The following is a 19,468-nucleotide window of genomic DNA, read 5'->3' as shown; positions in this document are numbered from 1 at the left end:
AAAACAAAAAACAAACAAACAAATATTCAGAGTAAACGTTAGTGACAAATTGAAGCTACTTAGTAGTGAATGAACCATTCGTTGTTACTGTTTTCTAAGAATTTTGCATCTGTTCTCTTAGTTAAGCTTCATAGCAACCCTATGAAGTGCATTAGTGTTGTTCCTATTTGCAGGAAAAAAAAGATTGAGGCACAGAGCTATAGAAGTGAGTTGCCCGAGGATAGAATACAGGGGCAAAAGAGGAGTTGGGATTTGAGGAGGAGGTTAGCCCAGAGTGTCTGTACTGTGCTATGACTGCCTTATTTTTCACACTGAACTGCCCGTTAACTTTTCCTTACTAGCTCTGTTGTTTAGTCTGCTTCATGAAGAACTGAACATTTGCCTTGGTGTGTTTATTATGCAAATGTAATGTGCTATAACTTTTGTCTACTGAACATTTTAGCTTGGTGTGTTTATTGTGAAAATGTAATGTGCTATAACTTTTGTGTTCTCATTCCTCAGTATGAAGGTCAAAAATTGACTTTGTTGGAAGCTGGATGTGGGGTTGGGAACTGTTTATTCCCACTTTTAGAAGAAGACTTGAATCTCTTTGCCTATGCCTGTGATTTTTCTCCAAGGGCAGTTGACTACGTGAAGGTTGGTGCAGTCTATTTATTCTGCTCTTTGTTTCCTTAGACCTTTTTCTAATCCTGTCCTCTTCCAGGAGCTTACCAGCCATGAGCATATGAAAATATTTGATTCAAAGTGAAGATATTACTAAACAGTCTCTGTGCTTGATTCATATGGCTTACTTTGTAGATTGGTGTCTGATTGTGTGCTCTTTTAAGACAGGTTACTGTGACCAGAATAGTGTACATGCTTTACAAAACTCACAGGCACAGTCCTCTGTGATGAATAACAGAGGAAACAGAATCCCTTAGAAGAAGGATGGGGCCAGGTAGTGGTGGCTCACGCCTTTGAGGCCAGCCTGGTCTACAGAGTGAGTTCCACAACAGCCAGGGCTATACAGAGAAACCCTGTCTCGAAATCTCCCCCCCAAAAAGAAAGATGGGAATGTTTATGTTTTAATAGATAATGCTACATTTTCTTTCAAAAAGATCATGCCAATTTATAGTTTTACCAGTAATTGTTTCCTCGTGTTTCTTTTCTTTTACCAATCTATGAGAAAGAAAAGTCTGTGTATTTTATTTTTCTCATTGCTAGAGATATTGAAGACTAAAATTCATAAATGCACATACCTTTTTTTTCTACCATGACTTACTTCCTTCTGTGTGTGTTTATTGAGAGCTTACATGTGCCAGTTGTAAGAATTAATCTGTGCATAACTTTTGCCTATTTTTCTGTCCTTATTTTTAGAATATAGTAAGGATGTTTGTTAATTGTGCATGTGTTACAAGCATCTCTTTTTTCTTTCCTATTCAATATATATATATATATATATATATATATATATATATGTATATTTTTTATTTTTTTAGTTTTTCGATACAGGGTTTCTCTGTATAGCCTTGGCTGTCCTGGAACTCACTCTGTAGACCAGGCTGGCCTCGAACTCAGAAATCCACCTGCCTCTGCCTCCCAAGTGCTTAAAGGCATGCGCCACCAATTGTAGCCCTTTTTTAATGCAGGATTTAATTATGTCTTTTTTTGTTGTTGAGATAGCCCAGGCTGAGGCAAGGTGAAACTATTGATCCTCTTGCTGGGATTAAAGGCGTGCCGCTACCACCGCCTGGTGCGGCTTTTTCTTTTTTAAAGTGGAGGAGTATGGGAGCCTATCTTTCCATTTGTGTTCATCTTTTGTTGTTTTGTTTTGTTTTGGGGGTTTTGGGGTTTTTTGTTTATTTATTCTTTGAGACGGGGTTTCTCTGTATAGCCCTGGCTGTCCTGGAACTCACTCTGTAGACCAGGCTGGCCTCGAACTCAGAAATCCGCCTGCCTCTGCCTCCCAAGTGCTGGAATTAAAGGCATGCGCCACCAAATGCCTGGCCAGCTAAGGTCTTTTGTATCTAGTAGCTAGTTTTCAGAACACAATTCATTATCATTACTGACCTTTTTATCTAATTGCTATCTTTGGTTATAAAATATTCAATTCTCACTCATACACATGGATCTATTTAGGAATCGTCTGACTTGGTGAACTGTTTGCTACTATTTTCAAACCATATTGTTTTATTACTATATTTTGAATGTTCTGATGTCTACTGGTATATGTCCTCCTACTGGTGAAATTCCTTTCTGGGGGGGGGGACCTTAAGGATCCCACTACTCCCTTCTGTGGTCTCAATGACATATCAAACCACAGTCTGCCACAGTTCACTCTGGGAACCGATGAGTTTCTTGGATTTTCTTACAGAGCATAGGTGAGGGAGGGTTGCTTGCAGAACTCTGAGTGCTGCTCCCCCAGCAGGCTGCACCTGTAAGGCCTTTACCAAGCAAGAATGAGAGTTTTCCCTTAGCCAACTAAATGGAACATTCCTTCCTTTGTCTCATGCTCCCAAAGTGGGGAGCAGTTGGATACTCAGGTGAGGTTCTTAAGTCTCCCCACCTTCTGAGATGGGGTGGAAGCAGTCCGCAAGCCCAGCTGGGATAATCCTTCTGCAAGGGTATGGAGCTGAACTCTCCAGAATAACAACAGTCACTCTCAACATCTATTTCCTTCATTTTAAAAGTTGACTTTTGCAGGGCTAGAGAGATGGTTCAGTGGTTAAGAGTGCTTACTGCATTCACAGAGGACCTCAGTTCTATTCCCAGTACCCACATCTGGTGGCTAACAACTGCTTGCAACCCCAGTTCCAGGGGATTCAGTGCCCTCTGGCCTCTGAGGGACACTCACATGCACGTACATACACATAAATAAAAATAAATGAGTCTTTTGTAATATTAAATATTCTCACCCAGTAGTCTTGCATATTAATTTATTCAGTTCCCTGTTTATATGATAAAACTTATTCTCTTCCTTCATAATACTCATAAGAGTGTTGGAACCCACCAGTCCACCAAAATGTACCAGGAATACACTTATTAGAAAGAAAGAAGGGTTAGGATCTTTATTCTGTTGTCTCGGGGGAAATATACTACATGAGAACTATAGAGGCATCCCAAGAGGGTAAACTGGAAGGACTTCTTATAGGGCGTAGGCTTGTCAGGGATAACCAGGGTTGGGAAGAAGCTGCTGACTTCATATCCTCCTCTAAGACTCTTGGATTTAAGTGTGTCATAGACTGTATTCTGCCCTCAATTAAAAACAGGTTGCTGAAGTGCTTTCTGCTCCCTGTAGCAGTAGTGAGTATTACTTCCCTAGTAACAAGTGACCGTTTCATACAGCAGTAAACAAGTAGAAACAGGAGCTCTCTCCAGCGTGCATGTTCATGCATGCATCATCATGATGGTTGATTAAAATCACAAGTTCTTTCTGTTTTCCCCTTTCTAGCAACATCCTTTGTATAACTCAGAAAGATGCAAAGTATTCCAGTGTGACCTCACTAGAGATGACCTTCTTGACCATGTCCCACCAGAGTCTGTGGATGCCGTCACATTGATCTTTGTGCTCTCAGCTGTGCATCCTGAGAAGATGCGCCTTGTCTTACTAAACGTGTACAAGGTTAGTGACTAGATGTCTGTACTTGAGGGCTGATCACCCTGTTTCTCTTGCCTGCCTTCACTGTAAGGATTGTGTGCTGCATTCCCAACATCTTCCCATATCCAGTGGGTAGACTATAGCCAGTCTAGGGAAAGGGAGTCTCTGGCATGAAGCATCCCCTGTAGCTCTGGGTTTGTACAGTGCTGTGGCTGCTCTTCAGAGCATTGCCAGCCCCAGAGCAAGGAAGGTGTTGCAGTTACCTGGGATCCGTAAGATGAGAGTAATGTGTTTATAAAAAGATTAAAGAGATATAAGAATATGTTCTATAGGGGTGTGGTAAGGTATGGGGGAATGGGGTCCCTCAGCAGGCCCATGCCAAGGCATCGCTTCCCCCTGAGGGACCAGCCACACTACGGTATAGTATAAAATAGAGTTTATTCAGGGCATGGGGAGAGGAGTTAAGAGGGTAGTAGAGGCAGAGAAAGAGTAAGTGGAGAAGTAGAGGCTGACTATGACCATGTAGAGAGGAAGGAAGGTAATGGGGAGAGAGAGGGAACAAGAGGGCAAGAGAGAGGGGCAAGAGAGGGAAGAGGGGGCAGCAGCCCCTTTTATAGTGAGCCAGGTCTACCTGGCTGTTGCCAGATAACTGTGGGGTGAAGCTTAGACAGAGTGCTAACAGAGAGGACATGTAATTAAATGTCAAGAACATGGTCAAAAGCCTAGATCCTAAGCTGGCTCACTACTTAGGCAAGTGCCTTCATCTCTCCAAGCTTGTTTCTATACCTGAAAAATGTTGGGATAATACTTCTGAGATGGTGCCGTTTAGGGAAGATTAAATAAGATGTGTAACATGTGCCCAGCACATTGCTTCCACTCTCCTAAGTGTGCCTGTAAGCCAGCCATTGTTATATTACTGCTACTGTCATGATCTATTAGGATGATAGGAACCCAAACTGCTGTGGCCACTAGGAGGCTGTTGTAGCATGCCTGTAATCCTAGTACTTGGGACTGTGGTGGGAGTGTTATGAGTTCAAGGGCAGCCTAGCCTACTTTGTGAGTCAAGTGACCAAGCCAGCTCAGTCAGTCAACAGAGTCTGAGGGCAAGAGGGAGGATTGAAAAGAAAAAGACAATTAGACAAACATAACATGACTCCAGCCAGTGCTGAGGCTGAAGCAGGTTTTATTTTTTTCCAGTCAGCTTTTATACCATTCTGGGTACTTGCAGAGAACAGGGTCAGTTCTTAGATCAAAGACAAAGTAATCAAACAAGGCAATGAACAAAGAGATCACACCAGGTAGTAATCAAATAAAGCAATAAACAAAGTCCCTGGGTCTAGGGGTTTATCAGAATTACCTAGACAAAAGGGAAGTCCTACTTTCCTTGGCTGTGTTTACGTTGATCCTTGCTTTAGCCCAAATGCAAATACTCCTATCTGACCCTCCTTCCTCCAAGTACAAATTTCCTCATGAGAGATTTCTGTAAGAGGCACCAAAAGCTCTCCACAGTCAAGAACAGGCTAAGCTATAGACTCTTTCTGAAAACAAACAAGCCAGCTTGATTGTATGCACCTTCAGCCTCAGGAAGGTCAAGGGTTCAAGATCATTCTCATCTATAGAGCAAATTTGAAGTTTAGGTTAAATAAATAAAAAGCTTCACCTCTGGCACGTGTTGCTAACTCTGGTTCCTCCTGGTGCCTGTGAGTGATGTCACTGCAGTGAAGAACTGCTGTGGTGTGTTCACTGTAGTGAGCTGGAGACACTGCAGACAGTGTCAGTTAATGAAATTGACAGCTGGTGGTGATGCACCCTTGGTCCCAGGGCTTGGGAGGGTCTCCCAGGCAGATCTCCAGGTTCAAGGCCAGACTGGTCTACAGAGTGAGTTCCAGGTCAGCCAGAGAAACCTCCTCTTGAAAAACAAAACAAAAAAAGAATCAATGAAACCGCTGGGCAGTGGTGGCGCACACCTTTAATCCCAGCACTTGGGAGGCAGAGGCAGGCAGATTTCTGAGTTCGAGGCCAGCCTGGTCTACAGAGTAAGTTCCAGGACAGCCAGGGCTATACAGAGAAACCCTGTCTGGGAAAAAAAAAAAAAAAAAAAGTCAGTGAAACCAATCATTAAAAATGGTAAATTGGTGAATTCTGACAGGCACAGTTGCACCTGCTTGTGATTTCAGCACCCAGGAGGCCAAGGCAGGAGGATTCTTGATTTGAGGCCAACCTGAGCTATATGGGAAGACAAAACATGTACATGCACACAAAGGAATGTTGTCAAACATTTTAATTTAAAAGCCTGAGCATTTATTCTTTACCGTTCTCACTAGTCATCATTTTGAGTATGAGACTTTTGAGTACCTCACATTAACGCACACAGTAGGGTTATGGTTCTTTAAAAGGGGCAGAGAGGTTTGGGGGCGGGGGCGGGGGAGTGTTCAGCCCTTCTATGGCATGTGAGAGGTCCTGCCTCAAACACTGATTTTAAAAAGTAGAGTTAAGAATTTTAAAACATTGTGTTTTGGGCAGGTTATATTTTGACCCAGACTTTCAGAGCTGAGGCTCACACCTGATTAAAAGCAGCTTGGTCAACATTTCAATATCAGGTCTTTTCAAATTGTTCAACTTTATTTCTAAAAAATGTTTTTTGAAAAAGAATCTTGCTGTATACCCCTGTCTGACCTAGAACTTTAAACTTAGTGCGATCCTCCTGCCTCTGCTTCTTGAGTGTAGAATTACACTCATGCTGCTGAAATATTTGTCTTTTTATAGAAATGATAAGCTTCTTACTCATGTTCATAAGTCTTCTAAAAGACTTTTTAAAGTTAATAGACAATGGCCCTGCTCTATACTTCAGGGAGTCTTGATTCTGCCTTAGCCTCAGCCCAGCAGTGCCGGGATTACAGGTGTACAGCACCTTGCTTGGCCTCTTGCTTTTCATTTTGGTCACACTGGAGCTGAGGCTGACAAAACCTCCAGGTAGTTCTTGTGCCTCAGCTTTCAAGCTGGTGTTTACAGGCCTGAGCCACTCACCCAGCACTGTCTGTCTTTTTTTAAGATTGTCTGTGTGAGTATGCCTTGTGTGTGTGAAGGCCAGGAGGGATCTGGAGCTAGAGTTAAGGTGGTGGAGAGCAGCCTGACAGGTGTGCTGAGAACTGAACTCAGGTCCTCTGCAGAGCAGCCCCTTAATTAAGTGTGTCATTTAACTTGAAAATCCATGGCACTAGCAAGCTTGAGGAGGAGAAGATGGGCACAGCATGGAGGAGGGGCAGTTAGTTAAGTGTCATGGACAGTTGGATTTCAGAGGAAAGAGGGCAGCCATCGGGCGGGAAACAATGCTGATGAAAGAGTGTGCATTTGGCAGTGTGTGCATTTCTTTTATGTGTGAGTGTTTTGTCTATGTGCACCGTGTGAATGCCTATTACCCAAGTAGGTCAGAAAAAGGTGTCAGGGCCTCTGGAACTAGAATAGGTTGTGAAGTACCATGTGGGTGCCAGGAATTAAACCCAGGTCCCGTGTGCAAGCAACAAGTTTTCTCACTGAGCTTTCTTTCTGGCCCTTAACGCTGGTTTTAAATAAAGATAAAGGTTTTAAGACATTGGAAAACTTTTAGAGAATTCTCCTCCACAGTAGTATATCTTAAAATGTACACTTGTATCACAGGTTTATCTCTGCCTGTGAGTTTCACAAAGTTTCCTCTTGTTCTTCCTTAATTCTGTTCTGTCCCTAGTGTCTGAGCAGGTAAGAACTCAGAGCGTGGGGCTGGTGAGATGGCACAGTGGGTTAAGAGCACTGACTGCTCTTTCAAAGGTCCAGAGTTCAAATCCCAGCAACCACATGGTGGCTCACAACCACCGTAATGAGATCTGACACCCTCTTCTGGTAAGTCTGAAGACAGCTACAGTGTACTTACATATAATAAATAAGTCTTTAAAAAAAAAAAAAGAACTCAGAGTATGCCCACAAATGGGCATGGACTTAAGCTAGACACAAGAGAGGACCCCAAAGAAAAGATGAGCATATTGCCTGATTTAGACCCAGGTGAGAGTAGAAGATTACTAGAAATAGGGCATGAGAAAAAGGAGAGAATGTGCTAAGAAAGGTAGGCTTGCCTGATACTGTGTGTATGGAGTGTACTTCTTAGTGTTGACAGAGCATTGGGACTTCACTGTGGAATAAGTGCTTTGTAGATAGGTGGAGGCCAGAGGAGGGCTGGCAAGATGGCTCAGTGAGTAAAAACACTTGCACTAACTCTGATGACCTGAGTTATCTCTGAAGGAGAAAACCAACCCTCAAGCTGCCCTCTGACCTCCACACCCACATAATGGAATCCACATACACGCACACTCATATAAATAAGTGTGTGGGGGTGGTATTAAGCAGAAACCAGCATAGAGACTGAGGAGATGGCTTAGCAAGTTAAGGGCCTGCCATGCAATCAGGAGGACCTCAGTTCAGATCCCAAGAACCTATGTAAAGCTGGTAGTACATATGTATAATCCCAGGGCTCCTTGGGTGGGATGGAAGGCAGACACGGGAAAATGAAGACCAGCTAGCTCGGTGTGGGCAGTAGTGAACAGTGAGAGACCCTGCCTCAAGCAGAGAGGGAGGAGAGGACAACACTCAGAGTTGCCATCTGAGTCCCACACATACCTATACTCAAACACAGGAGCGCTTGTATACACAACACACACACACACACACACACACACACACGGGTGGGGGGCTGGGGGGACAAGACCAGTATAATAATTGTAAGGATAATCTACTTGTCCATTGAGATTAATGGCATTTAGAGTAAGACAAGCCAGAAGATAAAATCCTTGCGGAATGTAGGAAAGTAACCCTGGAATTAATAGGTGAGAGTAGCAAGGGATAGTAAGCACTTTGTCTGATTACAAGAAAAGATAGAAGGAGCAGAGAGGAGAAAGGATACCCAGGATACAGTAGGAGGACTCCAGTCCCTATGAGTGATGCTGTCACGGGAGAAAGCACAGTCTGGCTTGCAGGGAAACTGCCCTCCATAGATAGCAGGTTTCTGTGAGAACAGAGCTTGAAATGAACGTTCAGAAGCAGGTGGATCTCTGTAAATTTGTGGCTAGTCTCTCTAATGAGTTCAGGCCAGCCACAGCTACATTGTGAGAAGCTGTCTAAAGCAATTTTTTTTTAAAGATTTATTTATTATTATATCTTAGTACACTGTAGCTATCTTCAGACACACAAGAAGAGGACATTGGTTCTCATTACAAATGGTTGTGAGCCACCATGTGGTTGCTGGGATTTGAACTCAGGAACTTCGGAGGAACAGTTAGTGCTCTTAACCGCTGAGCCAACCGTCCAGCCTCAAAGCAATTTTTTTAATTATAAAAAGAACTGTACCATGATACGAGAATGTTTTCATTAGGTGCCATCCAAATTCATAATGTACTTCCACAGCTTTTACATGCTCGTGAGAAGCAGTAAACGTAAAGGTGTATCTTGGTTTCCACATGAGATTTACAGCCCTCTCTGCACGCCAGCTGTAGCCTTCTGGACCTGTGGTGCCGGGAGCCTTTTGGCAGGTCAGGACCCATTGGGGGTCCTCTAGCTCTTAGGCTGAGCAGCAGACTCAACTTAGAATCCAGAGCTTCCATGGTTTGTCTGTGTTTTCCTTTCTCTAAGGCTTAGTACTCCTGTGATCAGTGCCCTGATCCTGTGTTTTTTCTTTTCTTTTTTTTTCTTTTTAGAGGAGCTTTTGTTTGTGCTTGTTATGAGCACACCACCTAGAATCTGAGTGCTTCCAACATTTGAGTGTCCTAGTGTCCCAACTCTGTCTTCGTAGACCAGCCTCTTTGCAACCTATTGTAGTAATAAATGATTCGCCATCTACCTTTTTAGTAGGTATGACATGCCACGTTTGTAAAAAGTTTTCTTGAGCTTTCATTCATATTGATATTCCTCCCATTTTTAATCTGTTAGAGATCTTTTTCAGCTGAGCCACAATGACTTTCTAGCCCAGTCTGAATGCTTTCTTCCTGCCATCATAGTGATTGGTTGACTAATTTAAAAGTGTGTGCTCCGTTGGCAAAGTACTAGCGAGAGAAGCCATCCTCAGGCTCTGCAGACAGGACAGCAGCAGCTTGGGCAAAGCCCATGTGAACAGTGTGCCACATAAACTTTCCACCATGGCTCTCTCATCACTCTAGGGTGCCAACACCAGGCAAGCTTCCCTGTATATAACAAGAGTCTCCCCCAAAACAAAGAGGGTGGAGGGAGGATATGGCTGTACAAGTGCCACCACACACTTCCCAAAGGAGGCAAAACTTGTCACAAGAGATGCCACCTCTCACTGTAAAACACGTGCTCTGTGCTCAGCCTGGTGGTGTGGGTCTGTGGAAGACCTGTCCAGCTTGCTGTATATAGGAGGTCTGTGTGGCCCTGTCTACACAGATAGCAGGCTCTGAGGAAAGGAAGCGGTCACTGGCCTTACTCTTCCCACGTGGTGCAGACTTCCATCCTAAGAGCAGATGGTCAGGCCAGAGCCCAGCATAGGGGGCTGGGGGAGACCAGCCTTGGGACCCAGCAGGGAGTCTCACCCAGGACCCCCTCAGAGGTAGGCTGTCAGAAGCAGGTGTCTGGGTCCTCAGCCCAGTGAAGCCGATGGCTCATGCCTTGCGGAAGGCAAAGAGTATGTCTTACATGCTTGCTTCTATGTGGGACTCCATCATATCTAAAAAAATTACTTTTAAGGCATTTTTATTTATTTTTGTTTTTCTGAAACAGGATCCTCTTGCTGTGTAATGGGGTAAGCCAGGTACTATGTAGGCCAGGCTAGCCTCAAACTCAAAATGATACTCCTTGCTCAGCCTCTTGAACTCAGTGATTACAGGTATGTACTCCCACACCTGACATGTTTTTTTTAAAGAGCAACCGTTCATATTAAGGGTATTTTATGTGCCTTCTTCCACAACTCCCACAGGTCTGTGTTTTAATCCCTAATGTCATTAGATTATATTTGATTTGACTGGGTTATATACAACCTGATTTACTTTTGTAGGTATTAAGACCAGGCAGAAGTGTCTTGTTCCGTGACTATGGGCTGAATGATCATGCCATGCTTAGATTTAAAGCCGGAAGCAAACTTGGAGAAAATTTTTATGTCAGACAAGATGGAACCAGATCGTATTTTTTTACTGATGGTAAGAGGAATGGAGTGTCTCCTTAGAGTGTTTCATTCTCTACTCTGTGTACTTGGCTGCACCATCAGTGGAGTTCTGCCTGGGCAGGTATGTGGCCATGCTAACACACAAGTCCCAAGTCATTAGAACGAGTTCTGATACACTTCACTTACCCAGCTCTGGCCTGTGGAGGCAGTGACTAGTGAGTGAGCCTCCCAGAGTAGACAGGCCTCAGACCTGTGCCAACAGGAACTGTGCTGGAAAGGGGAAGGAGGACCAGAAAGTCACATCTTTCAGATAAGTGCCTTAAGTTCATCATGGTGACTTGAGGGTACTTTCCCAGACCCAAAGGCAAAAACCCTTGACTAAAAGTGATTAGCTCTGCTTTCAAGTAGTTAAATTTGCAATCAGAGTACTGGAAATGTAGCTCAGGTGGCGTAGTGCTGACCTAGCCTTGGTCAGATTCTGGGTTCAGTCCCCAGCACTGCACAAACTGGGGAGTTTACACACAGGACTTAGACACCAGCAGTCCAGAGCCAGAAACAGGAAGGTGAAGAGGTAAAGGTCCTGCTGCAGAAATGGTTTAGAGTTAAACACACTTGTTGCACTTGCCAAGGACCCTGGCTCAGTTTCCCATACCCACATGGTGGTTAACCATCTATAACTTCAGTTCCCAAGGATCACACACATCTACTGACCAGGCCCCTATGTCCACCAGGGATGCCTGTGGTGCAAATGCTTCATGCAGGCGAAACTCTCACACACAGAGAATAGATTAAACCATAGGTCACTCTGACCCTCAGCTTGTTCCTGGGCTCTATGAGACCCTGTCTCTAAAAACAAGAACAAGGTTAGATGCTTGTAACTGGGACGATGGCTCGGTTCACAACAAAGTATCTGCTGCAGCAGACAGACAGCACTCCTGTGAAAAGCCAGACATGGTGACATGGACGTAACCCTGGTACTGGAACGATGGCTCTATTCGCAATCAAGTATCTGCTGCAGCAGACAGACAGCACTCCTGTGAAAAGCCAGGCGTGGTGACATGAACCTGTAATCCTGGTGCTGGAAAGGCAGAGGCAGGAAAGATCCTTGGAGCTTACTGGTCAGCTAGTTTTGTTGGTAGTGCCCATGTTGGTGAGAAATCCTATCTCAAAAAGGTGAGGTAGACCAGAACAGCAAGGACTATAAGAGAGACTCTGTCTCAAAAAAAAAAAAAAAATTTGCCCTTGTGTTTGATGCATGGATGTTAAGAATTGTGGTGTCAAACCAAGCACTTGGGAGGCACAGGCAGGCGGATCTCTGAATTTGAGGCCAGCCTGGTCTACTTCCAGGACAGCCAGTGCTACACAGAGAAACCCTGTCTGGAAACCCTATCACCATCACCCCCCAAAAGAAAGTAAGGTAGAGAGCTGGAAGATGGCTCAGTGGTTAAGAGTACCTCCAGAGGACGGAGGTTTGAATCCCAGCAGCCACATGGTGACTAGCAAATGAAGTCTGTAACTTCATTTCAGGGGATCTAACACCTCTTTTGGCTGCCATGGGCACCAAGCATGCGTGTGAGGCATATGCATCAATGCTGGCAAAACATCCATGAACAGAAATAAAAAATTTTTTTAAAGTGGAGAATGTGACCTCTTTATATGTGTGCACACATATACATAAGACATATTCCACATACAAGATGATAATAAAAAATACTTTAAAAGGCATTTCGGATCAGAAAATACCAAATATCATTTCAGTTTTTAAGTGTTTCAAGCATTAGTATTAAGTCTATCTAATAATCAGGAATAAAAGATGGTTGTCAGTTTTTAGCTGTGTGGGGTTAGAGGGGAAGGGGCTCATTTGTTTTTGTGATGCTGAGGCTTGTACCCAGGGCTCCAAGCATGCTAGGCAAGTGCTCTGCCACTAATCTGTGTCCCTAGACCTTTTACCTTGTAGTTTTAGGCTTAGGTTTTTTTGGTTGGTTGGTTGATTTTAGGCTTTGTTTTATTTTTTTTTTTTAATTTCAATTTTATGTGTATATGTTTTGCCTACATGTGTGTTTTGTACCGTGTGCAAAAGTGGGACAGAAGTTACGGGTAGTGGTGAGCCACCACGGAAACCAAACCTGCATCTTCTGCAAGAACAACAGGTGCTCCTAACTGATGAGCTGTGTGTATCTGCAGCTCTATATTTTTTAATTTGTTTTTATTTTTTTAAATAAAACCTCAAGCCAGTAGCCTAGGCTATCCTTTATCTTATAGCAGTTGTGTCTCCCTCGTATTTCTATTTCCTGATATTATTCTAGATATTAAAACTAAAAAACAAGTGTTTACAATTAAATATACTATGTCAGGTGGAAATGAAAATGAATTTAAGGTATGTGAAATGGCCACATCTGGATAAATACATAGAAGTCATCAGGAAGCCTCAGTGGGATCTGCACAGTGCTCCAGAGCACAGCCACACAGTGAGGCCCTTAGTGGGTCTGCACGGTGCTCCAGAACACAGCCACACAGTAAGGTCCTTAGTGGGTCTGTGTTTGTGTTCCACAGCCCTTTATTCTACTTGTTTGGCTCATTTAACCTGTGTGATGTTTTAGGGTGAAGTTATCACCGCCTGATAATCTCACCACCCCATTCTAGTCACAGGTATCTTCCTTTCTATAAACAGGTTGAGTGTGTGCAGGCCTTCTCAGTAGCTAGCTTGGGCTTTGTTTCTTTTTAGTCAGACTTCTATATTTGCTAACATAAGAATAAGCCAAGATATGTACATCTTTGTTGATTCTTTAATTGGAGGTTTCTGTTTGGGTGTTAAGACCATGAGAAATAGGAATGTGTTTTTTTTTTTTTTTTTAAAGATAGAATGAACTAATAAAATATGAATAAGGAGTGAATGAGTGAGTGAGTGAGAACAAAGAAAGCAAGCCTGGCGTGCTAGCACAGACCTGTATTCCCAGCACTGGGAAAGCTATGGCAGAAGCATAAAAAAGTTCAGGCCAGCCAGAGATGTAAAGTGAAATCCTGTCTCAAAAGGGGAAAAAAAAAATCAAAGAAGAAAAGTTTAAAAGCAAGTCAAATTTAGCATTGAAGTTTTCATTACAGAAACAAACAAACCTTCCAGCTGTCTCAGCCCTCAAAGCTCACCCTGCTTGTCTCCTAGAATTCCTGGCGCAGCTCTTTGTGGATGCAGGTTATGAAGAAGTGGTGAACGAGTATGTGTTTCGAGAGACAGTGAATAAAAAAGAGGGCCTGTGTGTGCCTCGTGTTTTCCTTCAGAGCAAGTTCCGGAAGCCTCCAAAGGACCCAGCCCCTACCACTGACTCTGCTTCACTTTGAAGAAAAGAATTTTAAACTGTTTTGTATTTTTTTATATTCTGAATTTTTAAAAATTGCATGTGTTAATTTTGTGCTGAGAACAATGAAGACTGGAGAGTTGGCTCAGCAGGTAAAGGCACTAGCTATGAAAGCTTAGCACCCTGAGTGGGTCAGCAGTCTATGTCTAAAAAAGGCAGGGAGCAAAAGAGATGGCTCAGCAGTCAGGAGTGTTGGCTGCTAAATGCGGAGGGCCTGGGTTCGATTTCCAACACCCACATGGCAATTCACGTCCATCAGTAATTCCAGCCCCAGGGCATTGAATGCCCTCTTCTGGCCTCTGCAAGTGGTGCACAGACATACATGCAGGCAAACACCCAAATTACAAAAAAAATCCTAGTACTCCTACCTCAGATGAGAAGCAGAGACAGAAGAATCAGCTTGAAGCCTCAGGACCAGCTAGCCTGGAGTACACAGTGTGACCTGGCTTCAGAGAGGTGGAGAGTGAGAACCGATGAGAATTGTTTTCTGACCTCACATGTGCACAAATAAGTAAATAAAGTGATTTTGTTTGCACAATGATGTAAAACAGAATTGTGGTCCTGAAAGGAAAGTCGTGTGGTTTAGTTGTGTTGTATGATTCTCAGTCTCCACAAAGGGAAGCACGGAAGCTGAGCGGGAGATGTATGAACAGGTCACAAATCAAGCATCTGCTGATAATAAATTTAAGACAATTCTTTGGTATGCATACAGACTTACCACTTACTAAAGACTAAAGAAAATTTGCATACCAATTGGATGGATGTGCTTGTTTATTTTTACATAAAGAATTAAATCTTGGGTTCAAACTGGCTGTAGCTCAGTTGGTAGAAGGCTTGCCTGGCATGCATGAAACCCTGAGTTAATCCCCAGCACTGAATTAACAGTGTGGTATCATCCATATTCCCAGCACTTGAGGGATAAAGGCAGGCAGACGTTCAGTGCTAGGGCTGAGGAAACAGTAAGTGCCAGTTATGCAAGTGAGGACCTAAGTTGAATCCCACAAATCAGAAGTGTGAGGGCCACCTAGTCAAATGTATGCAATGACACAGAGCAGAGATAACCTGGTGCAAAGTAGAAGGTCTAACCCCAGAGCTTATCCTACCTCCCACTGAGTTCTAACACTCATGTGTCCACTCTACAGAAGAAGGTGTATATACATGTATCATGTATATAAATATACAAGAAATACATACGTTGAGAGCCAGTGATGTGGCTCAGTTGTGGCTCAACAGGCAGTTGCCAGGAAGCCTGCTGCCCTGGTTCAATACTTAAAGCCCACACTGAGTAAGGAGAGAATCAGTTCCTACAGATTGTTATTCTCTTACCTCCGTAGGAGCCCCATGGCCCATATGTACATAGACAAAGTATTTAAAAGAGTAGGTTGTTTTTTTTAGACAGTGTCTATGTAGTCCCTACAACTTGCTGTATAGATCAGGCTGGCCTCAACTCACAGAGATTGGCTTCTTGAGGGCTGGGATTAGGGTATGTACCACCATGCCACACCAAAGTTTTCATCTGAAATTCAAGGTCATTTCTGGCTACATAGCAAGTTTGATGTCAGGCTGGGCTACAAAACAAAAGGCCAAGGATTGAATCTTGGTTGAAAACTTCATACAGTAGGATGTCAGGCATCTTCAGTTCTTTCATGGGTTATTGATATGTTTCTGTGATTATTGTTCTTGCTAAAAGCACTACATAAAATATGTGTAGTACAAAATAGGAGCAGGTTTATGGCTGTTTGAGGATTTGTTGGATATTCTATCCTAATCCTAAACCAAAATGTAATGACATTTTAAGAAACTCAAGTCAGCAGCTTGTGTGTGTGTGTGTGTGAGAGAGAGAGAGAGAGAGAGAGAGAGAGAGAGAGAGAGAGGAGAGAGGAGAGAGAGAGGGAGGGAGAGAGAGAATTCAGGAAGACATGGTGTCTTCTCTTTCACTCCCTACCTTATATGCTGCAGACAGTTACTTGCTGACATGGAGCTTGTCATTGGGCTCAGATCCACCAGTCGCTGCCCCCCAGTGTTGGTGGTGTAGGGTCATGCCCAGCTTTTTTTATATGGATGCTCAGAATTTGACCCCAAGTCCTTGTGTCTTCACACTTAAGCACTTAGACCCTTTAAGTAATACATTTTTTAATGTGTATAGGTGTTTTGTTGGCAGGTAAGTCTGTATACTATATTCATGTGTGGTTCCATGGAGGCCAGGGGGTGTCAGATCCCTAGGACTGAAGATATAGTTGAGTCTTGAGTCACTGTATGGGTGCTGAGAATCAAACCTAGATCCTGTGAAACAACAACCAGTGCTCTTAAAAACTGAGCCATGCCTCCAGCCCCCCTTAACAGTACTTTTAAAAATCATCCAAACAATGCAATTTTAAAGAAATAGTAATTTGATATTTACATGCTGAGGAATGATAGTAGGAAAATATTAAAGTCTTTGCTTAGCATAATTAAACTATTGTTTCTAGATGTCTTAATTTGGGTTACTGTTGCTATGATGAAACACTATGACCAAAAGCAGGGTAGGAGGAAAGGGTTTACGCTTCTGCATCCATAGGCCATTATTGAAGGAAGTCAGGATAGGAACTTAAACACAGCAGGAACCTGAAGGCAGGAGCTGATGCAGTACATTCTCTGCTCTCTGTTTCAGGGGTCAATCTCAGGTTATCTTGGAAAGGACCCAGGTTAAATTCCCAGCACCCATTTGATAGCTCACAACCATCTGCAACTCCAGCACCAGGGGATCCAACAACTTCATCTGACTTTCCCTGGTACCAGGCACTCATAGTGTACGTACATATATGCAAGCAAAATTCATATCATACACATTAATAAATCTAAAAGCCATTTTGTGGTTGTTATCTTTGAGATGGAGTGTCACTAGAGCTAGTAGCCATGGTTAGCCATGTATGTAGGAATACACTGTAGATCAGGCTGGCCTCTGCTGAGATTGAAAACATGCACTACCATGACTAGCTAAGCTATTTAGTACCTTGTTGCTGTACTAGGGATTGAACCCAGGCCCTCAAGTGCTAGGCAAGTACTCTGCTCTTGAGTTAGTCCCCAGTCCTTTTTAAATACAAAAGAACCACTAAAACAAACAAACAAACAAACAAAACAAGGTCCTCAAGCTTTATCTGCTAAGCCATCTTGCCAGCCCTTTTTGTCTGATTGTGGATGCCCTCTGTAATTGGCCAGTGGCCCTGGAGGGGGAAGGGAAGGCCAACACCTATCTCTGCCCAATGCAGTTTCTCCAGAAACACAGTTGATACCTACTTCAGAGTTTACATTTCATCAGTGAAAGGGCATTGGACTGGGCCCAGTTCTCTGTGGGGCAGCAGTGGCTAGAGAGGATTACTGAGGCCCAAAGTTAATTTTGTAGACTATGAGGAACTCCCTAAATTGGTCCAATGACCCATCTCCTGGGCACTGCCATGTGTGACTTTTAAATTACAAAACAGAATTGAAGTTCTTCCCTGCAAACCTTTTCTGTGCTTGCCGAAAGTTGTTGGTGAGAATCCCATCCTGAATCCATGGCTGGCCAGAGTCTTTCAACCTCAACCATATCTTGAAGAGGGGTGGTTGGTCCTTGTGGGGACAAGGCTGGGCAATATTCACGGTGGTTCTGTCTAGTCAAAAATCCCCCAGTCCTGGAGAGAGGAGGTGCTGACTTAGAGCTCAGTTGAGCTTGCTGGCTGACCTTCAGGGCCATCTGTTTCAACCTGAGAGAAGCCCTTTTCTCCTGCTGTCAGTTGCTCTGTGTATTCTCTCTTTGGAGGCTCAAAATGGCTATTGTAGTAAAAATAAACCTGCTAACATACAAGAGTTTGTTTTCTGGGAGTTGGTTTCTGTTTTTTTCTTGAAATTGATTTGTAAAGGGTGGAAGCCTATAGGAAATCACACAGGTCTCAGAGAATCTAGGGTCTCAGTTCAGTCCCTGGGCTCCATCAAAGGCATCCTGTGCTGGCTTAGCCCAGGATGCTGCTCAGGGGCGCTTCCAGGAAGTCCTTTCCCTCTAGGTCTAACTGCTACCTCAGATTTTGTGGCTAAGCCTGGTGAAGACAGAATAAAGTAGAAAATGGGAAAGTGAGTGTGGTAGAGAAGCTGACCTGGGAATTCTGGCTCAGTTATTTGACTTTTTTTTAAATTATTAATTATTTATATCCCAAATATTGCCCCTCCTTGTCCCCCCCCCCGCCTGGCAGAGTTCTTCTCCCATCCCCCCTCCCCTTCACCTCTGAGAAGATGCCCCTCCCAGCACTCCCCGCTCCCTGACGCATGAAGTCTACAGGATTAGGCACATCCTCTCCCACTGAGGCCAGACAAGGCAGTCCTCTGCTACATAGGTGCTGGGGAACTTGGACCAGCCTGTGTATGCTCTTTAGTTGATGGCTTAGTCTCTGGGAGCTCCCCAGGGTCCAGGTGAATTGATACTGTTGGTCTTCCTATGGGGTTTCCATTCCCTTCAGCTCCTTCAATCCTTCCCCTAACTCTTCCATAGGGGTCCACAACCTCAGTTCAATGCTTGGCTGTGAGTATCTGCAACTGTTTCAGTCAGCTGATGGTACAGCCTCTCAGAGGACAGCCATGCTCCTGTCTGCCAGCACAACATAGCATCAGTAAAAGTGTCAGGGATTGTTGCCTACCCATGGGATGGATGGGATGGATCCCAAGTTGGGCCAGTCCCTGGTCGACCATTCATTCAGTCTCTGTTCCATTTTTGTTCCTGCATTTCTTTTAGACAGGAACAATTTTGGGTTGAAAATTTGAAGGTGGGTTGGTGTACCCATCCCTCCACTGGGGCACCTATCAAACTCCTGGAGGTGGACTCTTCAGGTTCCATCTCCCCACTATCGGACACTTTGGCTAAGGTCACCCACAACTGAATCCTAGGAGCTTCCCCCATCCCAGGTCTCTGAGACTTTCTAGAGGCTACCCCACACCCCCACCCACAGCAACTGCATATTTTCACTCATTCTCCTGGCCCTCTGGGCATTTCTCATGCCCCCCATACCTAATCCTGCCCCCCTTTTTCTTTTCTGTTCCCCTATCCCAGGTCCCTCTCTCCATCTGCTTCCCATGATTATTTTGTTTCCCCTTCTAAGTAGGATTGAAGCATCCTTACATGGGCCTTCCTTCTTGTTAAGCTTCATACAGTCTGTGAGTTGTATTATAGGTAGGTATTCTGTACTTTGTGGCTAATATTTGCTTATCAGTGAGTACATGCCATGCATGTCCTTTTGGGTCTGGGTTACCTCACTCAGGATATTTTACATCCATTTACCTGCAAAATTCATGATGTCCTTGTTTTTTAATAGCTGAATAGTATTCTATTGTGTAAATGAACCACATTTTCTGTATCCATTCTTCAGTTGAAGGACATCTAGGTTGCTTCCAGTT

At 43.8% G+C, this 19,468-nt stretch overlaps 1 protein-coding gene across 10 annotated transcripts in view; it reads left to right on the top strand.

Annotated features, from left to right (window-relative positions):
- The window catches only part of Mettl6 (methyltransferase like 6), a 22,031-nt gene extending 2,563 nt beyond the window's left edge, over positions 1-19,468 (top strand). For 2 of the 10 annotated variants that reach the window (XM_031361777.1, XM_031361778.1), the window contains exons 3-6: positions 502-636; positions 3,431-3,601; positions 10,608-10,749; positions 16,719-17,891. In XM_031361777.1, coding sequence (XP_031217637.1) covers positions 502-636; positions 3,431-3,601; positions 10,608-10,749; positions 16,719-16,900 — 630 coding nt within the window. In that variant the 3' untranslated portion in view covers positions 16,901-17,891. Of the gene's footprint in view, positions 1-501; positions 637-3,430; positions 3,602-7,301; positions 7,313-9,297; positions 9,463-10,333; positions 10,440-10,607; positions 10,837-13,875; positions 14,819-16,718; positions 17,892-19,440 lie in introns of those variants that run through there. The other 8 variants (XM_031361781.1, XR_004116211.1, XR_004116210.1 and 5 more) reach the window with 8 other exon arrangements.

The sequence above is a fragment of the Mastomys coucha genome, unplaced genomic scaffold, assembly GCF_008632895.1.
Source record: "Mastomys coucha isolate ucsf_1 unplaced genomic scaffold, UCSF_Mcou_1 pScaffold9, whole genome shotgun sequence".
In the NCBI taxonomy this organism is placed as follows: Eukaryota; Metazoa; Chordata; class Mammalia; order Rodentia; family Muridae; genus Mastomys; species Mastomys coucha.
Note: the sequence above shows the minus strand (reverse complement) of the source record. Positions and strands in the feature narration are given on the sequence as shown.